The sequence below is a fragment of the Echinops telfairi genome, unplaced genomic scaffold (genome assembly GCF_000313985.2).
Source record: "Echinops telfairi isolate 266 unplaced genomic scaffold, ASM31398v2 ScPeMD7_1;HRSCAF=3_0, whole genome shotgun sequence".
In the NCBI taxonomy this organism is placed as follows: Eukaryota; Metazoa; Chordata; class Mammalia; order Afrosoricida; family Tenrecidae; genus Echinops; species Echinops telfairi.
In genome coordinates this window covers 79,607,993-79,629,359 of record NW_022103896.1, presented here as the reverse complement: position 1 = coordinate 79,629,359, position 21,367 = coordinate 79,607,993, and the positions used below count along the sequence as shown (strand labels likewise).

The 21,367-nt window shown below is 40.0% G+C and overlaps 1 protein-coding gene across 1 annotated transcript in view; it reads left to right on the top strand.

Annotated features, from left to right (window-relative positions):
* PRKDC (protein kinase, DNA-activated, catalytic subunit) overlaps nt 1–21,367 on the top strand; it is a 217,273-nt gene that overhangs the window by 10,991 nt on the left and 184,915 nt on the right. The window contains exons 10-22 of the mRNA XM_045291676.1: nt 163–320; nt 6,024–6,170; nt 7,602–7,766; nt 8,221–8,389; nt 8,757–8,806; nt 9,404–9,526; nt 11,801–11,953; nt 14,040–14,155; nt 14,508–14,667; nt 15,307–15,393; nt 16,085–16,204; nt 16,618–16,777; nt 20,078–20,227. Of these exons, the coding sequence (XP_045147611.1) occupies nt 163–320; nt 6,024–6,170; nt 7,602–7,766; nt 8,221–8,389; nt 8,757–8,806; nt 9,404–9,526; nt 11,801–11,953; nt 14,040–14,155; nt 14,508–14,667; nt 15,307–15,393; nt 16,085–16,204; nt 16,618–16,777; nt 20,078–20,227 (1,758 nt within the window). The remainder of the gene's footprint in view (nt 1–162; nt 321–6,023; nt 6,171–7,601; nt 7,767–8,220; nt 8,390–8,756; nt 8,807–9,403; nt 9,527–11,800; nt 11,954–14,039; nt 14,156–14,507; nt 14,668–15,306; nt 15,394–16,084; nt 16,205–16,617; nt 16,778–20,077; nt 20,228–21,367) is intronic.

Sequence of the window (21,367 nt, the reverse complement as noted above, 5' to 3'; positions counted from 1 at the left end):
GCGGCTGTTGGTATCAGCACTCCAGTAGATCCCTGGGCAGTTTAATCCTGGCAGAATCAGATTGCCATAAATAGGGCTTGGCTTTGGAGACAAACTGGGAGCTTTCTCAGTTTTTGTTGTGGCTTGGGTTGCCCTATTTTAAATACGGGTTTGTGGTTACAGCTGGCCTGCGCTTGTTTGCCCTGCATGCATCCCAGTTCAGCACCTGCCTTTTGGACAACTACATGTCTTTGTTTGAAGTGATTTCGAAGTGGTGTGGTCATACCAATGTCGAACTGAAGAAAGCTGCACATGCGGCCTTGGAGTCCTTTCTGAAACAGGTACTACAAGTTCAGCATTTATTTAAAAATATTTTTTTGCACACATATCTATAATTATAATCTTGTGCATATCTCTTTGAATGACAAAACGTAACTTGATCTGTTATCTTCTGTGGTAAAGGAGCTTTATTATGGATCAGCTTTCTAAGTGGCAGCAGCACTGAAAGAAAACTGAGAGCATTCTAGGTGAGGTACATGACCTCTGAGCCAAGGTGAAGGTGAAGTAGGGACAGGAAATGGAAGGAAAGGTGAGCCAGGGCTGAATTATCCAGAGTTGGGTGGGCACCTCGGTGGGGCAAGGAGCTTCTGCTCATGGTAGATGTGCTGGTGACTGGGATAAGAGGAAATGCTTGTTTCTGTCCCTTCGAGGTCAGGGAAAGCCTGCTTGCCCTTGTCCTATTTCCATTTGGATGGGATGTGTCCAGACTTTGAACCTGCAAATATGGAAAGGTGTTACACTAGGCAAGGAGAACTGAAAGAGCCAAATGTATCTGAACATACTTGCTGTACAGGCTGAGAGCCCGGGCATCAGAGTGCTTTGTCGTATCTGATGGGACATGCTGAAGGTTCGTAGAGTTTTGTTTGAAGTGGTGTTACAAATGGATAAATGGTAGTTAAATTCATTGGCTAGTCTGTGAAACCTCAGAGCCATGGTATAAATGGGATGGGCATGAAATCCAGAGCCAGCATGTACAGGAGGGAGGGTCACGAGAAGAAGTTACCATCTTTTTTCTATTTGTGGGCTTTACTCCAACAAAACTGCAGAATTCGTGTTCTTTGCTCTTTGGATATTGATCTCTCATCTTGCCTCCTTTTGCTTTATAAGTTTCTGTGCCGTTCTGCCCCTCCCCATCAGGCTTAACCTTCCAAATTATTCTGGGCGTTACAATGGCCCTGTCTTCCTGTTTCCTGAATAACAACAACAATTCTTCTGCTTCATTTGACAGATTTTAGTCGCTAAGGAAAATGAAAGTTGGAGAATTTTTTTAGCTATGTAACATAAATATTTTTGGATCTCAGTGAACATGTTCAAATAAATCTCGTAGAGGTGGAATTTTGGACTTTATTACTAATGTGAATATAGGTGTGCCGGTCTGGGTTGACTAGAGAAACAAATTCATGGACACACTCGTGTATCAGAAAGAGCTTTATATAAAAGATCAATTGCATATTAAGAAACATCCCAGCCCAGTCTAGATCAAGTCCATAAGTCAAGTATTAGCCATATGTCTAATACTAGTCCATAAATTCCTCTTCAGACTCACACAACACATCCAATGACATGGAATGCAGGAACATTACAGGCCAATGGGTGGAATGTCTTATAGATCCAGTGTCGGTGGAAGGATCTCAGCACTGGTATGGGTCTCCACGTGGCTCCTCCAGCTTCCGGGCCCTGGCTGCCATCAACATAGCTCCATGTGTCTTGTTAACAGCAATGTCTCACAGGGAGTGAGTGAGTTTCCCACCTCCAGTCAGCTATTTTATCTCCTTAGCGCCTCCAAATCAAGTCATCAAGCTGTGACTTGATTGACAAGCTAGACTCCACCCCTCCACAAAGTGACACCAGATTATGTAACTACCACAAGGTGTATAGGACTTGGTGGGGGAAAATGGACCTGTATGGTGGCATCCCTGAACCCTGGTTCCAGACTATGTCCACATTTTAAAAAATATTCTCTCACTTTTAAAAATTGTGATTTGGGTAAAGTTTTATAGAGCAAAATACAATACCCACAATATAAGAGAACATTTCTCACTTCCTTGTGTTTCCTCTATTTACTTTATTCCTTCTTTCTTACTCCTTACTGCCCTTTGGGCTTTATTTTTGATCTCGATCTTGGTTGATTGTGCTAATGAGTGTAAGCCTTCTGGTGCTATTGTTCACCTTAAAGGCCTGTCTATTATTTGGCTGAAAGTAGAGCCACAGTGGTGAGTTCTTTTCCAGGCTGGAGCATGCCTGGAGGATGCCATAGTCTCCATCATTCCAGTAAGCCTGGCCTTTTTTCTAATTTTCAGTTTTGTTCCACGTTTTCCTCTACTTTCTTTTGCTCTTAATCATAGAGTAGCTAAGGCAAATGGAAGAAATGATCAAGTCAATGAGCTGTACAGAAAATTTCCAGAAGCAGCTCCAGAGACAAAGCAGAGTATAGTACACTGTGCAGTGATCTGAGTTTGAAAACCAAAACGGTTGAACACGCTCAGCACATTTTAACTGAAAGAACTCAAGAAAAAACGGAAGCCTCGAGTTGCAATATTGAAAGATTCCATGGGCAAACTATTGGCTGATGCAGGAAACCTGAAAAGAAGATGGAAAGAGTGCGAAGAACCCTTGTTCTACAAAGAACTAACCAACGTTCAGTCATTTTAAGAGGTAGCATATGCATGAGAACCAGTAATACTGAAGGAAGAAGTCCAAGCTGCATTGAAAGCATTAGCCAAAAACAAGGCTCTGGGACCCTGTTGTTTGCTTTTCTCGATGCTTTCAGAGTTCTTACTTTAAATTTTGAGAGCCTAATTGTGATGTGTCTTGGTGTAGAACTCTTTCGGTTTCTATTACAGTACCTAAGATTCTTTGAGCTTCTGAGATTTGTAGATTCATGTGCTCCATTAGATTGGAGTTACTTCCTTTGTTATTTCTTCAGATGTTGTTTCTGCCCCTTTGCCTCCTCTCATTTTGGAATTCCCGTGTTACAGAGGTTAGCTCTCTTAACCTGTAGTTTTGTTAAGCTGTGCTCGGCCTTTTGGAATGTTTGTTCTTGTTCTTCTTCAGCATCTATACATTTACGTATTTTATCATCTACTCCTGTAAAGAGTGATCGTTTAGGAAACTCACAGGGGCAGTTTCACTCTGTTCTATAGGGTTGAAATGATTTGGCATCGATTGGATGGCAGTGAGTTTGGGTTTTTAATCCAGCATCCATTGTTCTGGAGACGTCTGAGCTCAGCAAGCACAGTAACGGACAGCTCCACATTACTCTCTGTTTCAGCTGACCTCTGGAAGTTGCGATCTGCTTCATTCAATACATTTTTGTGCAGACTTCCTCCCCATTTTTGCCTCATCTTCTTTTGTCCCTTTCTCTAGAACAAACATGAACATGTTTGCAGCTCTTTCTCAGAGAATGTCCTTCAGAAACCCTTTTAAAAAGCTAGTTGAGACAGGGACTATGGTAACACATTGAAAGAGCAGTGGTGGTGGTGTGGGTTACACATTTAGTGGCTAAACATGAGCCCCCAACCACTTTACCCTGCCTGCAAATGATAAGGCTATCTACTCCTTTCAAAATCAAAAGTGTTGGAAATGCAAAGGGGCAGTTCTACTCCGTCCTACAGGGTGCCACTGAGTCAGAATTGACTCGATGGCAGTGACACATCACCACCACTTTCATCGAGTTGATTCTGATTTATAGTGATGCTTATAGCGTTTCCGAGGCTATGAATCTTTGTGGGAACAGATAGCTCATCTCTCTCCTGTGGAGTGACTGGTTGGTTTGAACTGCTGACCTTGTGCTTACCCAACAGCACCATCAAGGCTCAGGAATATCACCATGATGTCTAATTAAACAAAGGAGCCCTGCTGGTGCAATGATTAAGTGCCGTACTATTCAGTTTGCACCTACGATCTGGCCGTCTGCTTCCATAAGGATAACCTGGGAAACCCTGTTGGGCATTTCTATTCTGTTCTAGAATGTTGCTATGAGTTGCAATCAACTCAATAGTATGCAATTGTTCTAACCCACATGAGATTAGATCACGCACCAATTATTTAAAAAGAAGCCTGTGTTAAGTCTGGGTAGAGTAGAGAAACAAATTCATGGACGCTCATGTCTATAAGAGAGAGTTTTACATAAAGGGTAAGTGTACATTAAGAAAGCATCCCCCCCACCTTCCTGATACGATCACTGAAGACAAAAGTGTGCATAAGCAAAGGTGGTGAAGAAAGCTGATGGTGCCCGGCTGTCAAAAGATATAGGTCTGGGGTCTTAAAGGCTTGAAAATAAACAAGCGGCCAGTTAGCTCAGAAGCTACAAAGCCTACATGGAAGAAGCACACCAGCATGTGTGACCACGAGCTGTCGAAGGGATCAGGTATCAAGCATCAAAGAACAAAAAATCATATCATTGTAAAGGTGGGTGTGTGCAGAGTGCAGGCTCAAAGCCCATTGGTAGGCAACTGAACACCCCCTACTGAAGGGTTGTGGAGAGGAGATGAGCCAATCAGGGTACAGGATAGCAACGATGAAACATATAACTTTCCTCTAGTTCTTAAATGCCTCCTCCCCCCGACTATCATGATCCCAATTCTAACTTACAAATCTGGCTAGACTAGAGGATGTCCATTGGTACATATAGCAACTGTGCAAACACAGGGAATCCAGGATAGATGACTCCTTCAGGACCAGTGGTGAGAGGGGCGATGCCTGGAGGGTGAAGGGAATGTGGGGTGGAAAGGGGGAACCGATAACAAGAATCTAAGTATTGCCTCCTCCCTGGGGGATAGACGGCAGGGAGGAGGGTGGAGGGAGACGTCAGACAGTGTAACTTATGGCAAAACTATAATAATTATGAATTATGAAGGATTCATGAGGGAGGGGGTAGGGGGAAATGAGCAACTGATATTAGGGACTAAAGTGGAGGGTAAATGTTTTGAGAATGATGAGGGCAACAAATGTACATATGTGCTTGACACAATGGATGTATGTATGGATTGTGATAAGAATTGTACGAGCCCCCAATTAAAAAAAAATAAAAGAAAGCATCCCAACCCAGTGTAGTACAAGCCCATAAGTCTGATATTAGTCCATATGTCCAATACCAATCTATAAAGTCCTCTTCAGACTCACGAAACACATGCGAGGATGCTGAATGCAGGATGGTCACAGGCCAGTGGGTAGAAGTCTTTGGATCCAGTGGCGTTGTAAGCGTCTCAGTGCTGGCAGGGTCTCCACGTGACTTCTCCAGTTCTGAGGGCACAGGGGTCTACAGCATAGTGCCATGTGTCTCGTCAGTAGAGCGTTTCTAAGGGAATGAGCAGAGAGCGCGTCTCCTGCCTCCAAGGAGCAAAAACAGAATTTTCCAGATTTCTCAGGAGACGGCCATGCTCACACAGAGGCCTCATTGGCTATGATCTGTTTAACAGACTAGACTCCACCCCTTCACTCTTAATCCTCTCAAGTCCCAATTGACACCAGATTATGAAACGACCACAAGCCTTTATTATAGCTGGGCTGAGAGGAGGCTAGAGCCTGGAAAGCTGTCGACCTGGGAGAAAGAAAAGAAAAAAGGGTTTTATAGTTAAGGCAGTGGGCTGGCTAACGGGGAACATGCAGGCAGTTGTATTATTTGCTTATTGGGCAGGCATGGTACTGGGAGGGGCTCAGAGGGAACCCATCTGTAGGTAATAACTCGGGTTTGGCAGGATATATTACTTTTCTTGCTAATTGGGCAAGCAGGATATCAGGAGGGGCCCAGAGACATCTGGAGTGAGGTAAGGTCTGTCCGGATTTCAGCAGGGGGTAGGGGCATCCAGTTGCTGTCAGGGTTGAGCACAGACAGAGAAGGCAGTTTTAAACCAAATGGAGGTCTTTATGCTAAGCTGGGTTACGACAAAACCAGTAACAACACCACAATAAACCTTTCCCCCTAAGTCTAGATTATTTTATTTTGCTGTTAAGTATCTCTAATAAGTGACTGTTAATTACAGGTTTCTGTTACGGTATCAGCAGATGCAGAAAGGCATAAGAGTACACTGCAGTATTTCATGAAACAGTTCTACGAAATCATCAGAAACATGGACTCCAGCAACAAGGAGTTAGCCATTGCTATTCGTGGATATGGACTGTTTGCAGGAGTATGGTTTATTCATTTCCTTTTTAAAATTTTTTTTCATTTGATTTTTAAAACATACCTTATTGCATTTCTTAACAGCATCTTACATAAATGACAGTATTATTGCTTTTGAAATTGTTAGTCGATTATTACCAGTTTTTAAGTGCTGACTACTCAGGAGAAAGATGAGACTGCTCCCATAAAGATTTATAGTCTGGGACATCTGACTCTGTCCTACAGGGTTGCTGTGAGCTGAAATTGACTCAGTGACTGTGGGTACTGTGTCTGAAGATTATTCATATGTATTATTGCAAGGTTTCCTAACTCCCATGAGCTGTTACTCCATTTTCTTTTTTATCGTCATCTCCTGTTTCTGTGGATGTCTTTAAGTATCCGAAATGCAGAGGAGACAATGTGAGTTGGCGCTGAGTAAGAGAGCATGCGTTGCTAGCACTGCGCATCCTTCGCATCCTTCTCACCTGTTTACACTTACTTCGTGTCTATAGCCGTGGGTTGAGTCTTACAAGTCATTCAGATACCAGAGGAGACAGGCCCCAAATTGGGAGTCAAAAGAACCTTTCAAATATTGGACATTGCGTAGTAGTAGCAATAATATGAGACTTATATTTCAAGAAGACAGCCTTGGTTACGTATACATCTCAACACATAAGATTGCAGTTATGGACTGAATTGTTGGCCTCTTTCTCTGCATAATATCCCTGTGGGACCAGGGCCTGTACCTCACTTGTGTTTGGCTCCCACCATCTAAATAGTGCATAGAATACATGAAGGATGTCAAAATGAATTACTACTATGGTTCCAGGTCATATACGCCTGGGTTTATTCCAAATAAAATGTGTTTAAAGAGCTCTATTATATGATGTATATCAAAGATGGCCGCATTCTTCAGAGAAGGCTTAGAGCAGTGGTTCTCAACCTGTGTTTTTGGGGGTCGAATGACCCTTTCACAGAGGTTGCCAGATTCATAACAGTATCAAAATGACAGTTATGAAGTAGTAACGAAAATGTTATGGTTGGAGGTCACCACAACATGAGGAACTGTATTAAAGGGTTGCAGCTTTAGAGAGGTTGAGAACCACTGACTTAATTAGAGAGAAGGAAACACCTCCTGCAGTGTGTTGAGGCCTCAATGGAGGATATAACACTAAGAAATACCTTCACATTTTCGTATTTTGTTTAATAAATATTACTATAATTTTGTAGCAGTACTTTGTGACTTACCCTTACAGTTGACAATCAGTAAATACTCTGTATGTGATTATTCTACAAATCATTTTATAAAAATATGTTATATTTAAAATCTGTATTTCCTCTCCATCAAAAGGCTTGTTAATATTCAGTTTGTAACCACATGGATTAATGTGATATATTCAATATGCTTTTGATGTTGCTAAGATTGGTGACTCTTTTTTTCGGTTGGACTTTTCTTAAGCCTTGTAAGGCGATCAGTGCTGAGAATGTGGACTGGATGTATGTTGAGCTCCTCCAGCGCTGCAGACAGATGTTCCTGACGCAGACCGACACTGCAGAAGACCATACTTACCAGTTGCCAAGTTTCCTCCAGTCCATTGCCAGTGTCTTGCTTTACCTTGACACTGTAAGTGAAGAGCTTGCTAAACTAAGCACAATTTTGAGTCCTCATCCCCAGTTCCTCAAATAATTTAATGACAATCATGCTGTCTATTGCATTTGGTACTCTTGTAAGTAAAGTTACATTTTTAAATTGTTTTTTTTTGTGTGTCAATAGACTTATTGCAAAGGAGGGGAAATTTCTTTCTTTTTTCTTTTAACTCTTTTCACCTTCATAAAAGGTTAAGAGTTAACACTTGGGACAGAGTAGCACACCAAATATCATTCAGGTGATTTATTCCCATTTTTCTTAGACAATCACAATGATAAATGACAACTCAGCCAATTAGATACGAAACCCTCAGTTTCTAATGTATCTGTAGCTAGTGTCTGACTGAGTCGTGACTACTTTGAAGGCTGTGCTATTCCTGCTTTCAGTGGTCCCCGCCCTGAGCTGTGTCTGTGCTCTGTGCTTCTGGCAGGTGCCTGTGGTGTACACTCCAGTTCTGGAGCACCTCCTGGTGGTGCAGATAGACAGCTTCCCACAGTATAGTCCAAAGATGCAGCTGGTGTGTTGCCGAGCCATAGTGAAGGTTTTCCTGGTCTTAGCCAACAAAGGACCAGTTCTCTGGAATTGCATTGGTACTGTGGGTAAGTTTGGATTGACTGGAATTTTTCATGATGATGAATAGCTGATGTTTAGTATGTTATTTGATGTAGGTCAAGAAAATCTGGTTGCCTAATTCATTCATCTGTTGATGCCTAATCGGGAACTCCTAATACTTCAGTGAAGCAGATCGCCTTTTTTCATACTTTTTTTTTTTATTATTCTTTTCTCCCTTTGCTTCTTCATCTCAACCAGAAAAAATATATGGGAGGTAAAAATATGTTCCAAAAGGTGATAGATTTCCAAAAAACAGAAACAAAACAAAAAAACAAAGCAAAAGGTGATAGATCTTATTTTTGTTGAGTGTTTGCATGTTTCAATGTATCTTTCTTTCCTTTTTCTTTTCTTCAGTGCATCAGGGTTTAATCAGAATATGTTCTAAGCCAGTGGTCCTTCAACAGGTAAATGAGGTTTTTATTATATAAATATCTGAAAGTGGTCCTTGTAGTGTTACAGTGGGTTGCTTATGAGGTGGAATTATCTTAATGGCAATGAGCTAAGTTTTTGAAATGTGTCCGCCGTAATCCTTCTCTATTTTGGCATGCAAATAAACTTCTGAGTTAGGAAACATCCTTAGGCATAACTTTGCTGTTACATTTAAAAAAAAAAAAAAAAGTCTTTCGAATTTTCTCGTACCAAATACTAAAATAAATTACCTAATGGGATATCTTAATGACTAATAGTTATCGGAAATGGGGTGAGTGGCTTAATTTGTGTAGGAACGAGAGGTCAAGACTTAAAGTATGCTCAGTGACTGTGTTGGAACACTTCCTGCTGGAGCAGGTTAGTTACAGCACCATTTTAGTGATAGAAGAGTTTCATGGTGTTTCTTCAGATTTCTTTTTGCTGCGCTTTCATAAAATCCTGTCTTCCTCAGACTAGTCTATATCTAGTACCGACAGCTGGCTTAGTTTAGAAAACCCTCGCATTCAGTCATTCGGACGGCAGCGTGTATTGTGTGGGCCCATCAGTGAGTGTTCTGCATGTGTTCCTGGCAGGCTGCAGCTGATTCGGAAGATCTACGTGCCCCTGGGGAAGTCCAAACTGGCAAGTGGAAAATGCCCATCACCAAAGACTATTTGGATCTTTTTAGGAGTCTCATGAACTGTGACCAGATGATGGTAAAAATTACAATTTTAACACCATGAATTTATCCTAACACCGATCTATAGGCTTCCATAGCTTTAAATCTAAGAGTTATTTCAGAATTGTGTTTTATTAGCTTTCAAAGTTTAAAAAAAGCAAACCCCAAACTTCAATTAACAAAACATTAAAATGGCATAAGTTAGGACAATTAAAGTGAGACTAGAAAAATCAACTAAAAGAAACAAACTAATCACCCCCCACCCCCCAAAATAGAACTCACTGAAGAGTAATCACTGTGACTGAATCCTTTCAGAAGCTTTATGCGTGGTATTATAATTAGGACAAGAGGGGTTCAAGAGCTTGTGGAACATGGAATTGAAATAGTAGAGCTTTTCCAGGAACTTTTTGAAGCCCGCTAATGTAGTTGATGCTGTTGTGCTTTCTAATAGACCCCGCCTGCAAGGTAAGAACAAGTAGAACAGTGTTGTCAGTGTAGAGGAGCTCGTTTCTTTTTGTTTGTTAAAGATGAAGATTAATCTGATTGATTTAACAGCTTTGAAGGGAATTGGTACACAGCTGTTATTTACTTGTAATTAAAATAATACCTAAGATGTTCTAGTAAATGTTTGTTTAGTGCCTGCTTTAACCAAGCATTTTGGGAAGTTCTGATAACACATTAATAGCTAAGGCAAGCAGTCTTTATCAAATGATGATTCCTGTCCTCTGAAAGTCTTCGATAGATTTAGTTGTTTTCTCACTGAAGTAAAATAGTATAGCAATCGTTAGTCATTTTAACCTAAAGTATTTTTGTGTGTAATGCAATTCCTAAATTTTGAGGTTAAGTCCCATAGACTATTTGCGTATAGGTTGTGTTATTATATATAGTTTTTTGGTGATAAATAGCTTCACTTTTAAACTAAAATCAACCAAACCTGTTAACATTTAGTTGAGTCTGATGCAGTGACTCATAGGACAGACTAGAATTGGCCCATATGGTTTCCAAGTGTGTAATGTCTGTGGAATCCACCTGGCACATTTTTCTCCTGTGGAATGCTTTCTGGGTTTGAACTACTGACGGTTCAGTCAGCAGCTAAGTGTCTAAGCCCTGTACCACAAGGACACCTTTCACTTTGAATGGTAAACTTTTAAATCCATTCTGAAGAAGGGTATATGTTTATCCATAAGTCTGTATTTCTGCAAGAATAGATGTGTGTCCTTAGATAAATCAAAAAGTACTGCTGTGAAATAATAGCAACATTTATTAAACAAAAATATCAAGATGCGAAGTTAGTGTTTTTGGATTTATCCTCCTTCTGTCCGTTACACACTTCTGAAGGTGGCATGGCCATCTCTAACCCTGCCCCAAAGAATTCTGCACTCCCAATTTGCAAGTGTTGGCATTCTCAAGGGACTCAAATTGTGTACCTTTCAAATTTTCACTAAATGTTTTTCTTTTGGTAGGTGGGAGTGGGGTGAGGGAGGCTGAAGGAGCAAGAACAGGGTGCATGGGGCAAGGTGTCCCAATGAAATTTTTGTAGGACAGCCTTTACTCTCCTCAAAGAAGGATTATGTGCATGGTTGTGATGGAAAAAAAAAATCCTTGGTGCCACTCTCTCGGCTTTTTCCTCTCACCAGTGCAGTTTTTTATTTTCTTAAACTTGTTAATAATAAGGCGTGTGATGCTCCTGTATTCTTCATGAATACCTACCAAGATTATCCTCTGGATTCCCGAAAAAGAGTCCATAACCTTCAGAGCTGACCTCTGCCTTGAATTTACTTGGCTCAACAGAGTTCCACGAAAGCCGCTGTTTCGATGGCCCTTTGCTGTTTTTTTTGAAGGCACCTTACCAAGGCTGAGACAAACGTATTATTGAGAGAATTTTTTGCAGTCATTCACTGGTCGCAGAAACATGCTTAAACACATTTTGTTTTGAATAAACATGAGCATGTATGAACTGGAGCCCAGTAACCATATACATACATACATGTATACACACATACATATACATACATACATAAATTAACTATGGTAAGTTCATTGACAAATACTGACCTTGGTTTTCTTATTCTCTACATTTGTTATGTGAGTGGGTCTAATGTATCATCTGAGCAAAAGATGCTGCCTAATGTAGGAAGATACCTAAATTTTGTATCTTGACAATTTCCAGATAAAACTTACGGTCTTCATTGCACTTAAAAAAATGTAAATGTGTATGTGTGTCTGTACATTTTTAAATGCTTACTGAATACACATAATAATTCATTTTATTCACCTCAATTTTTAAGTTTATTATTTTTCTTTATTTAAGGATTCTCTTTTAGCAGATGAAGCATTTTTCTTTGTGAATTCGTCCCTTCAAAGTTTGAATCGTTTGCTCTATGATGAATTTATAAAATCTGTTTTGAAGATTGTTGAGAAATTGGACCTTACACTAGAAAAACAGAATGTTGGGGAACAAGAGGTTAGAATTTTTTTGTCAGTAATTTTTATAATTTTTATATCAATTCTCTTTGCAGGGTAAAATAGCACATTTTTAGGAGATCAAAAAATATGGATTTTGTTTCATTTTCCAGGACTGCTCTGTGTATCAATTTACTTTTCTATTGGTAATATCCTAATTATAGGAAATATTGTTGATAAATTATTTAAAAATTAATTCATATGTTAAACCAGCTTTTGTGTTTTTTAAATGTTTGTTTTCCCTTCTGTAGCAATAATAGTATAAAGGGATATAGAGATCTCTACTTTGTTTAGAGGCTAAGTTTCAGTAGAGTAGTGAGGCTCCTGGCCCTGGGGCTTTTCTGGATCATAGTTTTAGAAGCTCAGACCTCTGGGGTGCAAGGTCTTAGGTGTGAAAGAAGATAGTGCCATCCCCCTCCCCGCTCTTTTTCCCCTTCTGTGCCCAATTGTCCTGGCCTTGGAGAAAGGGAAGTATGTCTGAGCCTGCAGCTAGATGCTGCTGTGCTCTGGGCGAGGTGTTTCAGTAACAAAACCCTGTGCTCTTGATAGGGGGCAAAAGGGATTGAGTTCAAGTTGGGAATAGCTTGGGTGTCATAGGGCCTAGTTTTCAGATTAGATGATGATGTTTCAGTTAGTGGATGTGCACTTCTGCTTCAGTCTGTAAACTTGGACAGCCGGTGAGAGGAGAGTGTCCAGAGGATACATAAAGGTCAGTGGCAAAGGTCTTTGCTCTGCTGATGTCATTGCATTTGTTATGCTCTCTAGTTAATGTTCATGATGTGAGCATCAATGCGTGTTTTATTTTTATATGTTGCGTATGTCTAAAATATTCATAGAAAAAAGCCCCAAAACTCAGGCTAAAAGATACTTATTGGAGCTTGTGTTAGACAGGGTTCTCTAGAGAGATAAAACCAAATTGCTGATAATTAAATATATTTATTTATAAGTACCAATACCAAACATGATTTTCAGAACACATGTCTATGCCATTTTTGTTGCCTTCAGTGGCTTTTCTTTTGTGACTTCTGTTAGTAACTTCCCAAGTAAATGTGCCTCCACTCTTATCACTTACAGGCCTCCCAGATGCACATTTCTATCTGCATACTTATCATTTACACTTGATATTTGATATTAGAAGCTAGGTATAACCTGGACTTTTGACATAAAATCATATTTTTCTTTTGTCTTTCCTATTAACACCAGTTTCCTCCCTATTTCTCCTCGCTTTTGCTGTTTGAAATTTCCATGTTATTGTCTACTTTAAAAATTCTACTTCTGTGAAAGTATGGCTGCTAGTTTTTACAAGAAGTTATCACTTCCTCAGCCCCTCAAATCCCTGCATTTGTATCCTTTGATTTTTTTCTCTGTATTACTCCCCATTAATGACCCCTCCTCCTGACCAGTTCTATTATCCTTAGCAGACTAAGCTCCTAAGACCCCTTGTGACTATCATTTGCATTCTTTCTGCATAGGTAGACTAGAGAAACAAATTCATAGACACTCACATGTGTATAAGAAAGCGCTTTATATACACTAGCAGTTGAGTATTGAGAAAACATCCCAGTCAACTCCAGATCGATTCCCTAAGTCCCATATTAGTCCATATGTCTGATACCAATTTATAAAATCCTATTCAGACTCACGAAGCACATGCAATGATACCGAATGCAGGAAGATCACAGGCCAGTGGGTGGGAAGTCTTGTGGATCCAGTGGCTGTGTAAGCATCTCAGTGTTGGCAGCGGTCTCCACGTGCCTTATTCAGCTCAGGGCATTAGCATAGTTACATGTGTCTTGTCAGCTACAATGTATTGCAGTTAGTGAGCAGTGAGAGAAAGAGTGTGTCTCCTGCCTTCAAGGAGGAAATACATGAGTTGTTCCTAGAATACTCAGGAGAAGGCCATGCCCACACAGAGGCCTCATTGGCTATGACCTGATTGACAGGCCAAACCCCACCCCTTTACTCTTAATTTTCTAAGATTGACAACAGATTATATACCACAATAGGCTTGACCATGTATTCTGTTGTGTGATGAACAAAGCCTTGATTGAATGGTACAATGCTTGTTTTGGTATAATTTTTTTAAGGATGACAATGAATCTGCTGGTGCTTGGGTGATCCCAACTTCAGATCCAGTGGCTAACCTGCGTGCTGCTAAACCTCAAGATTTTTCAGCTTTTATCAACCTAGTGGAATTTTGCAGGTATTTATTTATTTATGATTCTAATTACTTAAATAGGAAAATTATCAGTTATTGGCTATAATACAGCAAAAACATTTATATACATGAATGAAATGAAGTTGTTAAAGATTTGAAATCTAGAGCCATTTATACAGACCTTTAAAATGTATCTAAAAGTACTTACTAGTTTAGAGTTGTCATTTCTCTCAGTATATATTTAAAAGATAATGAGGTGGGGAAAAAACATTTGTAAGTATATGTGAAAATGCTTTGGGATAGAGTTGGAGGCATACTATAGAATTTCCAAGATGAATGAAAACATTGATATCATCAAAATTTTCTGCATTAAGCATTTTAATTTGTTTTGTTACAGAGAGATTCTTCCTGAGAAACATGTGGACTTTTTTAAGCCCTGGGTATATTCCTTTGCCTATGTGCTGATTTTGCAGTCTACTCAGTTGCCACTGATCAGTGGTTTCTACAAGTTGCTCTCTGTTGTAGTGAGAAATGCCAAGAAAATGAAATATTTTGAGGTAAGTCATTTTTGGTGGACAACATTGGATAGTTGTTTTAGGTTGCTTGTACATATTTAAATGTATTATGAAATTTGCAATTACAGTATATTGCAGTTTTAAAACATTTTAATTCTAATGCATTTTTAAAAATTGACATATACATGGCAATTGAATGACCTCTTAAAGAGATTAACATGTAGCTTGTTCAGTCTTGATTTTCCAGGCCCCTACCTGATCGCTATAGACAAAAAGTTACATTAGTACTTGAGCATGTGTTCTAATGTAAATTCTCAGGCCTTCTCTAGACTCACTTAGAAAACTTTTTGGCCAAAGTGCTGTGTTACAATAATCTCTCCTTGGACAAATCCAGCTACTGTGAGAGTGGCTCCTTCCAGGGTGAACAGTGTGTGACTTGTCCTTTCTCTGAGCTTACAGATGCATTTTACTGGGAGACACAGGAGAAGGGCGCTGACTTATCTCTTTCCTTGTCTGTCCACTTGCTCTTCATGCTGTTTCTGCCTGAACTCTGTCTTGTTGTCTTGAGACCCTGCTAAAAGGCAAATGATGCACTTGTCAGAGAGAGGCTGGAACTGCGGGGTTGGGGTACAGAGTTGCCTAGTTTAATATTTAATACTAATTTAATATTTTACCTCACAGGGCATTAGTCCAAAGAGCCTGAAACACTCTTCTGAGGATGCTGAAAAATATTCTTGTTTTGCTTTATTTGCAAAATTTGGCAAAGAGGTAATTTGTTTGTTTTTTTGGTAAAGAGATAATTTTAAACAATTTATTTTGGTCCTATTTTGGGCTAGCTTGAAATTAATATAATTTGAAAAAAAGTCCTAGTGATTATAAATGAAAGTCAGGGTAAATCCAAGTTATGAATAAGTTCTTAAAAAACACTAAAGAAGGAACCCATGCGCTTCAAGAGCCCTTTGAATTTTTTTTTTTTTTTTGAGCCCTTTGAATTTTTAAAAAATAACTTGAGTGATGGCAATTCAAAATAAGTAAATCACTCAAAATTTTTTTTCATATTATAGGACATTAGATACTTTAATAAATGCACTTTCCTTGGGTATCATACCTTTTTAGGTCACTGTGACCATCTGGCATAGTGGTCGACATTTGGGTGCTAACTGCAAGGTCAGCAGTTCGAAACGACCAGGTGCCCGAGGGAGAAAGGTGGAGCTTTCTGCTTCCAGAGGAGTTGCATTCTCAGAAACTCACTCGGGCAGTTCTACCCTGTCGTATAGGATCGCTGCGAGTTGGAAATGACTCGATGGCAGTGAGTTCACTTTGGTTTGAGTGGCCCTGTCGTATAAAAGCTACATGAGTATTTTTCCTCTTTGAGAGTCAGGTAGATTTTTCAAAGTTGATATGTAAATTGTATGCTCACCGTAGTCACATAACACTGTCTTTTCTCATTTTTTGGAAGGTGTCAGTTAAAATGAAGCAGTACAAAGATGAGCTGCTGGCTTCCTGCTTGACCTTCATTCTGTCCCTGCCACACCACATCATTGAGCTTGATATGAAAGCCTATGTACCTGCATTGCAGGTAGGTGTGTTTTCATGAGGAGATCCCCTTCTTCCTGCAGTGCTGCATTTCCTCATAAGCACCGAGATGGCATGCTCCTTTAGTGCTCTGCCATCGCTCACCCCTGGGTCAGGTTATGCTTCGGCTGCTTATTGCCTTTGGGGTTTGAGGCACTTGACTTTGACTCTTGCGTTCCCCTTGTGGATTGATGTGAGTTTAAAATGTCCATCCTTTGAGAGTTTACAGTACAGCCCTTGCCGTGTAGACAGGTGACTTGCTGCTGTCCTATTAGCTACCTTTGTTTACTCTCTTGCCTCAAGTAGTGTCTGGTGGTCCAGTAGGGGGAATGCACAGTCATTAGAAAACACAGTTGTTCTTTTGTTTCCGTCTTAAATTCTCGAGTTTCATTTTGCCATGTTTGTATTCACGGATAGATGGCTTTCAAACTGGGCTTGAGCCATACCCCGTTGGCGGAAGTAGGCCTGAATGCCCTAGAAGAGTGGTCTGTTAATATCCATAAGTACGTGATTCAGCCATATTACAAGGACATTCTCCCTTGCCTGGACGGTTATCTGAAAACTTCAGCCTTTCAAGGTAAGGGTTACAAAGATTGTGATGTATGAATCTTAATTAAAATAAACAATCCTCTTCCCTGCCAAATTCACTGCCAACCCTATAGACCCTATAGCGAGCCTAGGACTATTTGTAGTTTTACAGCTTAGGGAATTTGAAGCCAACATGTTCAAAATATGCTTGACTAGTATTTTTATAACTTTCTGAATTCATTTTAATGTCATTGTCAGAATAGGAGGTCTAATTAAGGCATTATTACTATTATCAAGTTTTTGAAAGAATTTATTTTGATGTTGCAAATATGTGAGGTTAAGTCAAACAGTAATGCATAGAGATCCATTCATGAGTACTCCAGTTTATTCCATACGACATATATTTAAGTATGTGTTTGCAGTCAGTGGATGGCTGCAAGCAAGCACTATCAGTGATATATTTGTCTTGGTCTCATTCAGCTGCCCTCAAAAAATACTTTCTGTGCTATGTGGAAAAATTATTTTGAGGTCAGGACTAATATCAAATTAAAAACAAAACAAAACAACTCAAGTGAACATCTTCCCAAAGCAATGAAGCTTTGCAGCAAGTTTAGAGGAATGTTGACTTAAATAAAACAGCATTATTTACAAGGATCGAGGGTTTTAAAGAAGATGAGGAAGACTGCTAAGATAAGCCGAGAGACCATCAATGTCAAAGAATGAAGGAGCTATGGCTGAAATCCAGATCATGGCAGAAGAAGGCCGTAGATTGGGCATCGATAGAACAAGTATTAACTTTAGAATGTCACATACTTTGGTGTTTTCAGTTTGAGTGAACATCTTGGCCTCAGCAATTTTTCAGCTCTAAGGATGACCGAAGCGTGCATAGATCAGCTAGCTCAAAAGAGTTTTCTCTCAGCCTTTGAAGCAAAATAGAAACTAATGAAGATGATTTTATGGAACAAATTGTAACCAGGGATGAGTCTTGGATTTACTAATAAGATCCAGAGCACAAGGTCCAATCAGAATAGTGGCTTCCGAGGATCTGTTGGGCTAGTTGACTTCAAGCAGAGAGGTCAGTTCAGAAGGTTATGGTGGCTGTGCCGGAGTCCACAGGGATAATCTTGATGGATTTTCTCAAAGGACACTGGGCCATCATGGAGGCTTCATAGGAAGACTTTTTAAGAAAATAGAAAATTTCACTGGTGAAGGAATAAAAGCCAAGAAAGTTGTGCTGATGAATTTTTTGCATCCTGATAGTGCGCCTGCCTATTCTTCAAGCGTAGCAAGGGCTGTCCTGTGAAAGTTTCACTAGGAAACGTTAGCTGCTACACTCTACTGCCTTGATTTTGCCCATTCAGACTTCTCTCATCCCTATTTAAAAGAATATGATTTGAAGAACACAGAATTCTTTGGGAAGGTGTTATCCAAATCCCAAACCCATTACCACTGAGTCAGTTCTGACGCATAGCCACTCCTAGGGTTTCTGAAGTGGTAAATCTCTGTGGATGCCGCTATCTTTCTCCTCTGCCCCAGCTGTGGGTTTGAACTGCTGACTATGAAGTTAGTTGGATGCTTACTTGAACAGTGCCACCCTGAAAAGAGTTAGATTTCAGTACTATGTTTAGATATAGATATTGAACATAGATTTAGATATGTATAGACAAACTACTTTGTCCGTCCAAAGGAAAGAAAAATTTTGAAGATGGAAAGACATGGAAACTTTAGACGAATCGATGAATGGAACATGCAGACATTACTGTCTATGACCTGAGGCCAGCATTTGATGGTGACCAGCTACCCCTACTAATTACTCTGGAACGGATTGCATTAGAAGGTCCTGGATAGAGTGGGAGAAAGAAATGTGGAACAGAACTTAAAATCATGAACGAGGCTATGTTTACTGGTTGAATGGAGACCCGTGGGCCTCCCAAGACTGGCCTTTGAACTGAATTCACCCTCTGTTGGAATAATCAGTCAAAAGGGCAGCATGGGCCCAAGGATGAAGTTCAGAGGGTTGGGAGAGAAGGAGGGAGGAAACCTGGAAACAGATGGCAGTAGGATAAGTGGGATCACATCGAGGGGTTGCAGTGGATGAGTTGAGACAGACTGTGTGAACTGTTGAATGTACAATGGATGCTTGGATCTCTCAATTTTCACCTAAATCACAATATAGTTAGGGCAGAAGTGTATAGACCTAGATGGAGGCTATGCCAAGAAAACAGTACACTCACATTTTGTTTTTGTTTCTTAAAGGGGCAGTTAGCCACAATGGGGGTGGAGATAGCTGCATTTCCTTTGCCCTGAGGCAAGACTCAGACACGCCACCATATTGCATCCTTCCTTACCTACTCTGACATCAACCATTCCTCCCACGACACTCTACATGTATGCTGGATTCAGTAGTTTGTTACAGTGGCCACACACAACTCATGACAATACTCATGATCTAGGGGGTTTATTAGAAGACTGGAAGGGTTACCACAAGTCAGGATCAGCAAGCAGTAAGCATGCAGTCATTGTCTGAGCCAGCTGCCAAGTCTCCCTTTCTGGTCCTCAGTCACTTAGCCACATGGTCCCTTGGCCTTTGTTTCCATGGGCCAGGAAGTCAGCCCTTGGGTCGCTGTCCGAAGTTCCATAGTCTCGTGTCAGATGAGGAGAAGGTACCCCATAGTCTCAGTGCTGCCCCTCTGAGTCTCTGCCCCAGGGCCTGATGCACCTGATCTTGGGGGCTTCTGCCATTTTAGACAGAGACTGGATGTACTCTTTCTAGGTCTCTCTTTTGCAATTCAAAGTTGGCTCATCCTTTTAGCCAGGGGGTGATAAGGAAAACTGACCCTTCTCTTTCTTAGCTTTACATATGCCCTGTGCATATGGTCCCGCTCACTCGTCTGGTGGGAGTTACAGAGACTGGTGGAAAAGAGCTATGTTAAGAAATTTCACTCCACTACACAGGTGTCTATTAGCATGGACTTGTGGATTCTAATTTTAATTCTAAGCTTAATCTTTTGCCATCTTTATTTCTATTGATGCACAGATTGCCCCATAATTGGTACATAACAGATGTGAGAGTGCTTACCAGCTTGGCCCTTTGCAGGCTCCATTGGTTTTTTCAGGCATTTTCTTTTAATGCATGTCTACCCAGGCCATGGAATTGGCCATTGCTCTAAGGAGCGATTTAGTAGGTCTTTGACAACAACCATTAATAGTTTTGTTCCAGAAAACTGTGTTTGACTAGAAATTAAAACTAGGCTTTCCTGTCTTTATTTAGCAGTGTAGTATGTTCTCACTTGTATTTATCGAGCAAATGAATGGTATTTAGAATTTATTTTTGTTTGCTGTTGATTAGATGAGACCAAGAACAATTGGGAAGTGTCTGCGCTCTCTCGGGCTGCCCAGAAAGGCTTTCAAAAAGTTGTGTTAAAGCATCTGAAGAGGACAAAGAATTTGACATCAGTAAGCGATCCCCTGTGTTTACTTTATCTTACTTACTGCACAGGTCATAGCACACCATTTATGAAAAGTCAAAAATCGTCACTTAAAATATCACTTATTTTATGCATACAAATCAGTCCATTTTAGAATTGCTTTTAAAATAACTTATCAGTGAAACTTTAAATGATATTTGGTTTATTATCAATGGTTAATGTTTTTGTGTGTGGTATGAGGCGTGGAGCCTGTTTAATTTCTCTGCCTGCGAAAATCTGTGTTTCTCATCTTTATCTGTTCAAGACACTCTGCTTTCTCCTTGAATGGCATTGGTCTGGTGGCAATTTCTTGAGATTGGGTTTTCATAGTATGTCACATGACTAATGTTATGAGAATATTAAAGTGGCATACAGAAAATGCCTCTTTTAAGTATGAAGTGCAAACTAAAATTAGAAGGAATTGTAAATATAGAATTGATCTTGTGTACCATGGTATATATTTTGTACTTTTGTTATTCTTTTGGAAGCTTGGATAGAAGTAGAGTAATTGCCTAAGAGTGTTCATAATTTTATAATATATGCACACAACAGGACAAAATCTCTTGAGCATTTGCATAGTTTTGAAAATTAAACTTCGTCATAGAAACACAGCCCCGATATCTTGAGATGGTTGTTCTCTAAAAGAGTGTGGATTACTCTGACCCAAACTATTGTTACTCTGTTGGTCACGGTGTTGGTTCCTTAGCATTGTAATAATTCCTGCTCTTTGGCGGTTACTACTTCTCAATCTTTTTGCTGTCTTGTGTGATGGAACGGGCAGTATGCACGAAGCAGTTCTGCCGACTACTAGAGAACAACAGTTGTTCTGAGAAAAGGCCCTCATGTGATTATTTAAGCTATGAGCTGAAGTCGCCACTTTTTTCACAGCACACTATTTTTAAAGAACACACTTCAGCCATTTGGGTACTTGTCAGTTTTCTCTAAGATGAACGAGGAGTGTACCTTATCATTTGATGGAAGATATTTGACAAATATTTGTTGCCAATGTTATCAAAATCTAAGATTTTAAGGGAAAATAAAATTTTGGGGAAACTATCACTATTACCAGGAGTTTGCAGTTTCGTGTTCTTAAAGATTTTTCCAAGATTGGTGGTTATATTAACAAATACGGTTTTTGGACATAAAACGATTTTGCCAATGTGGGAGTTATG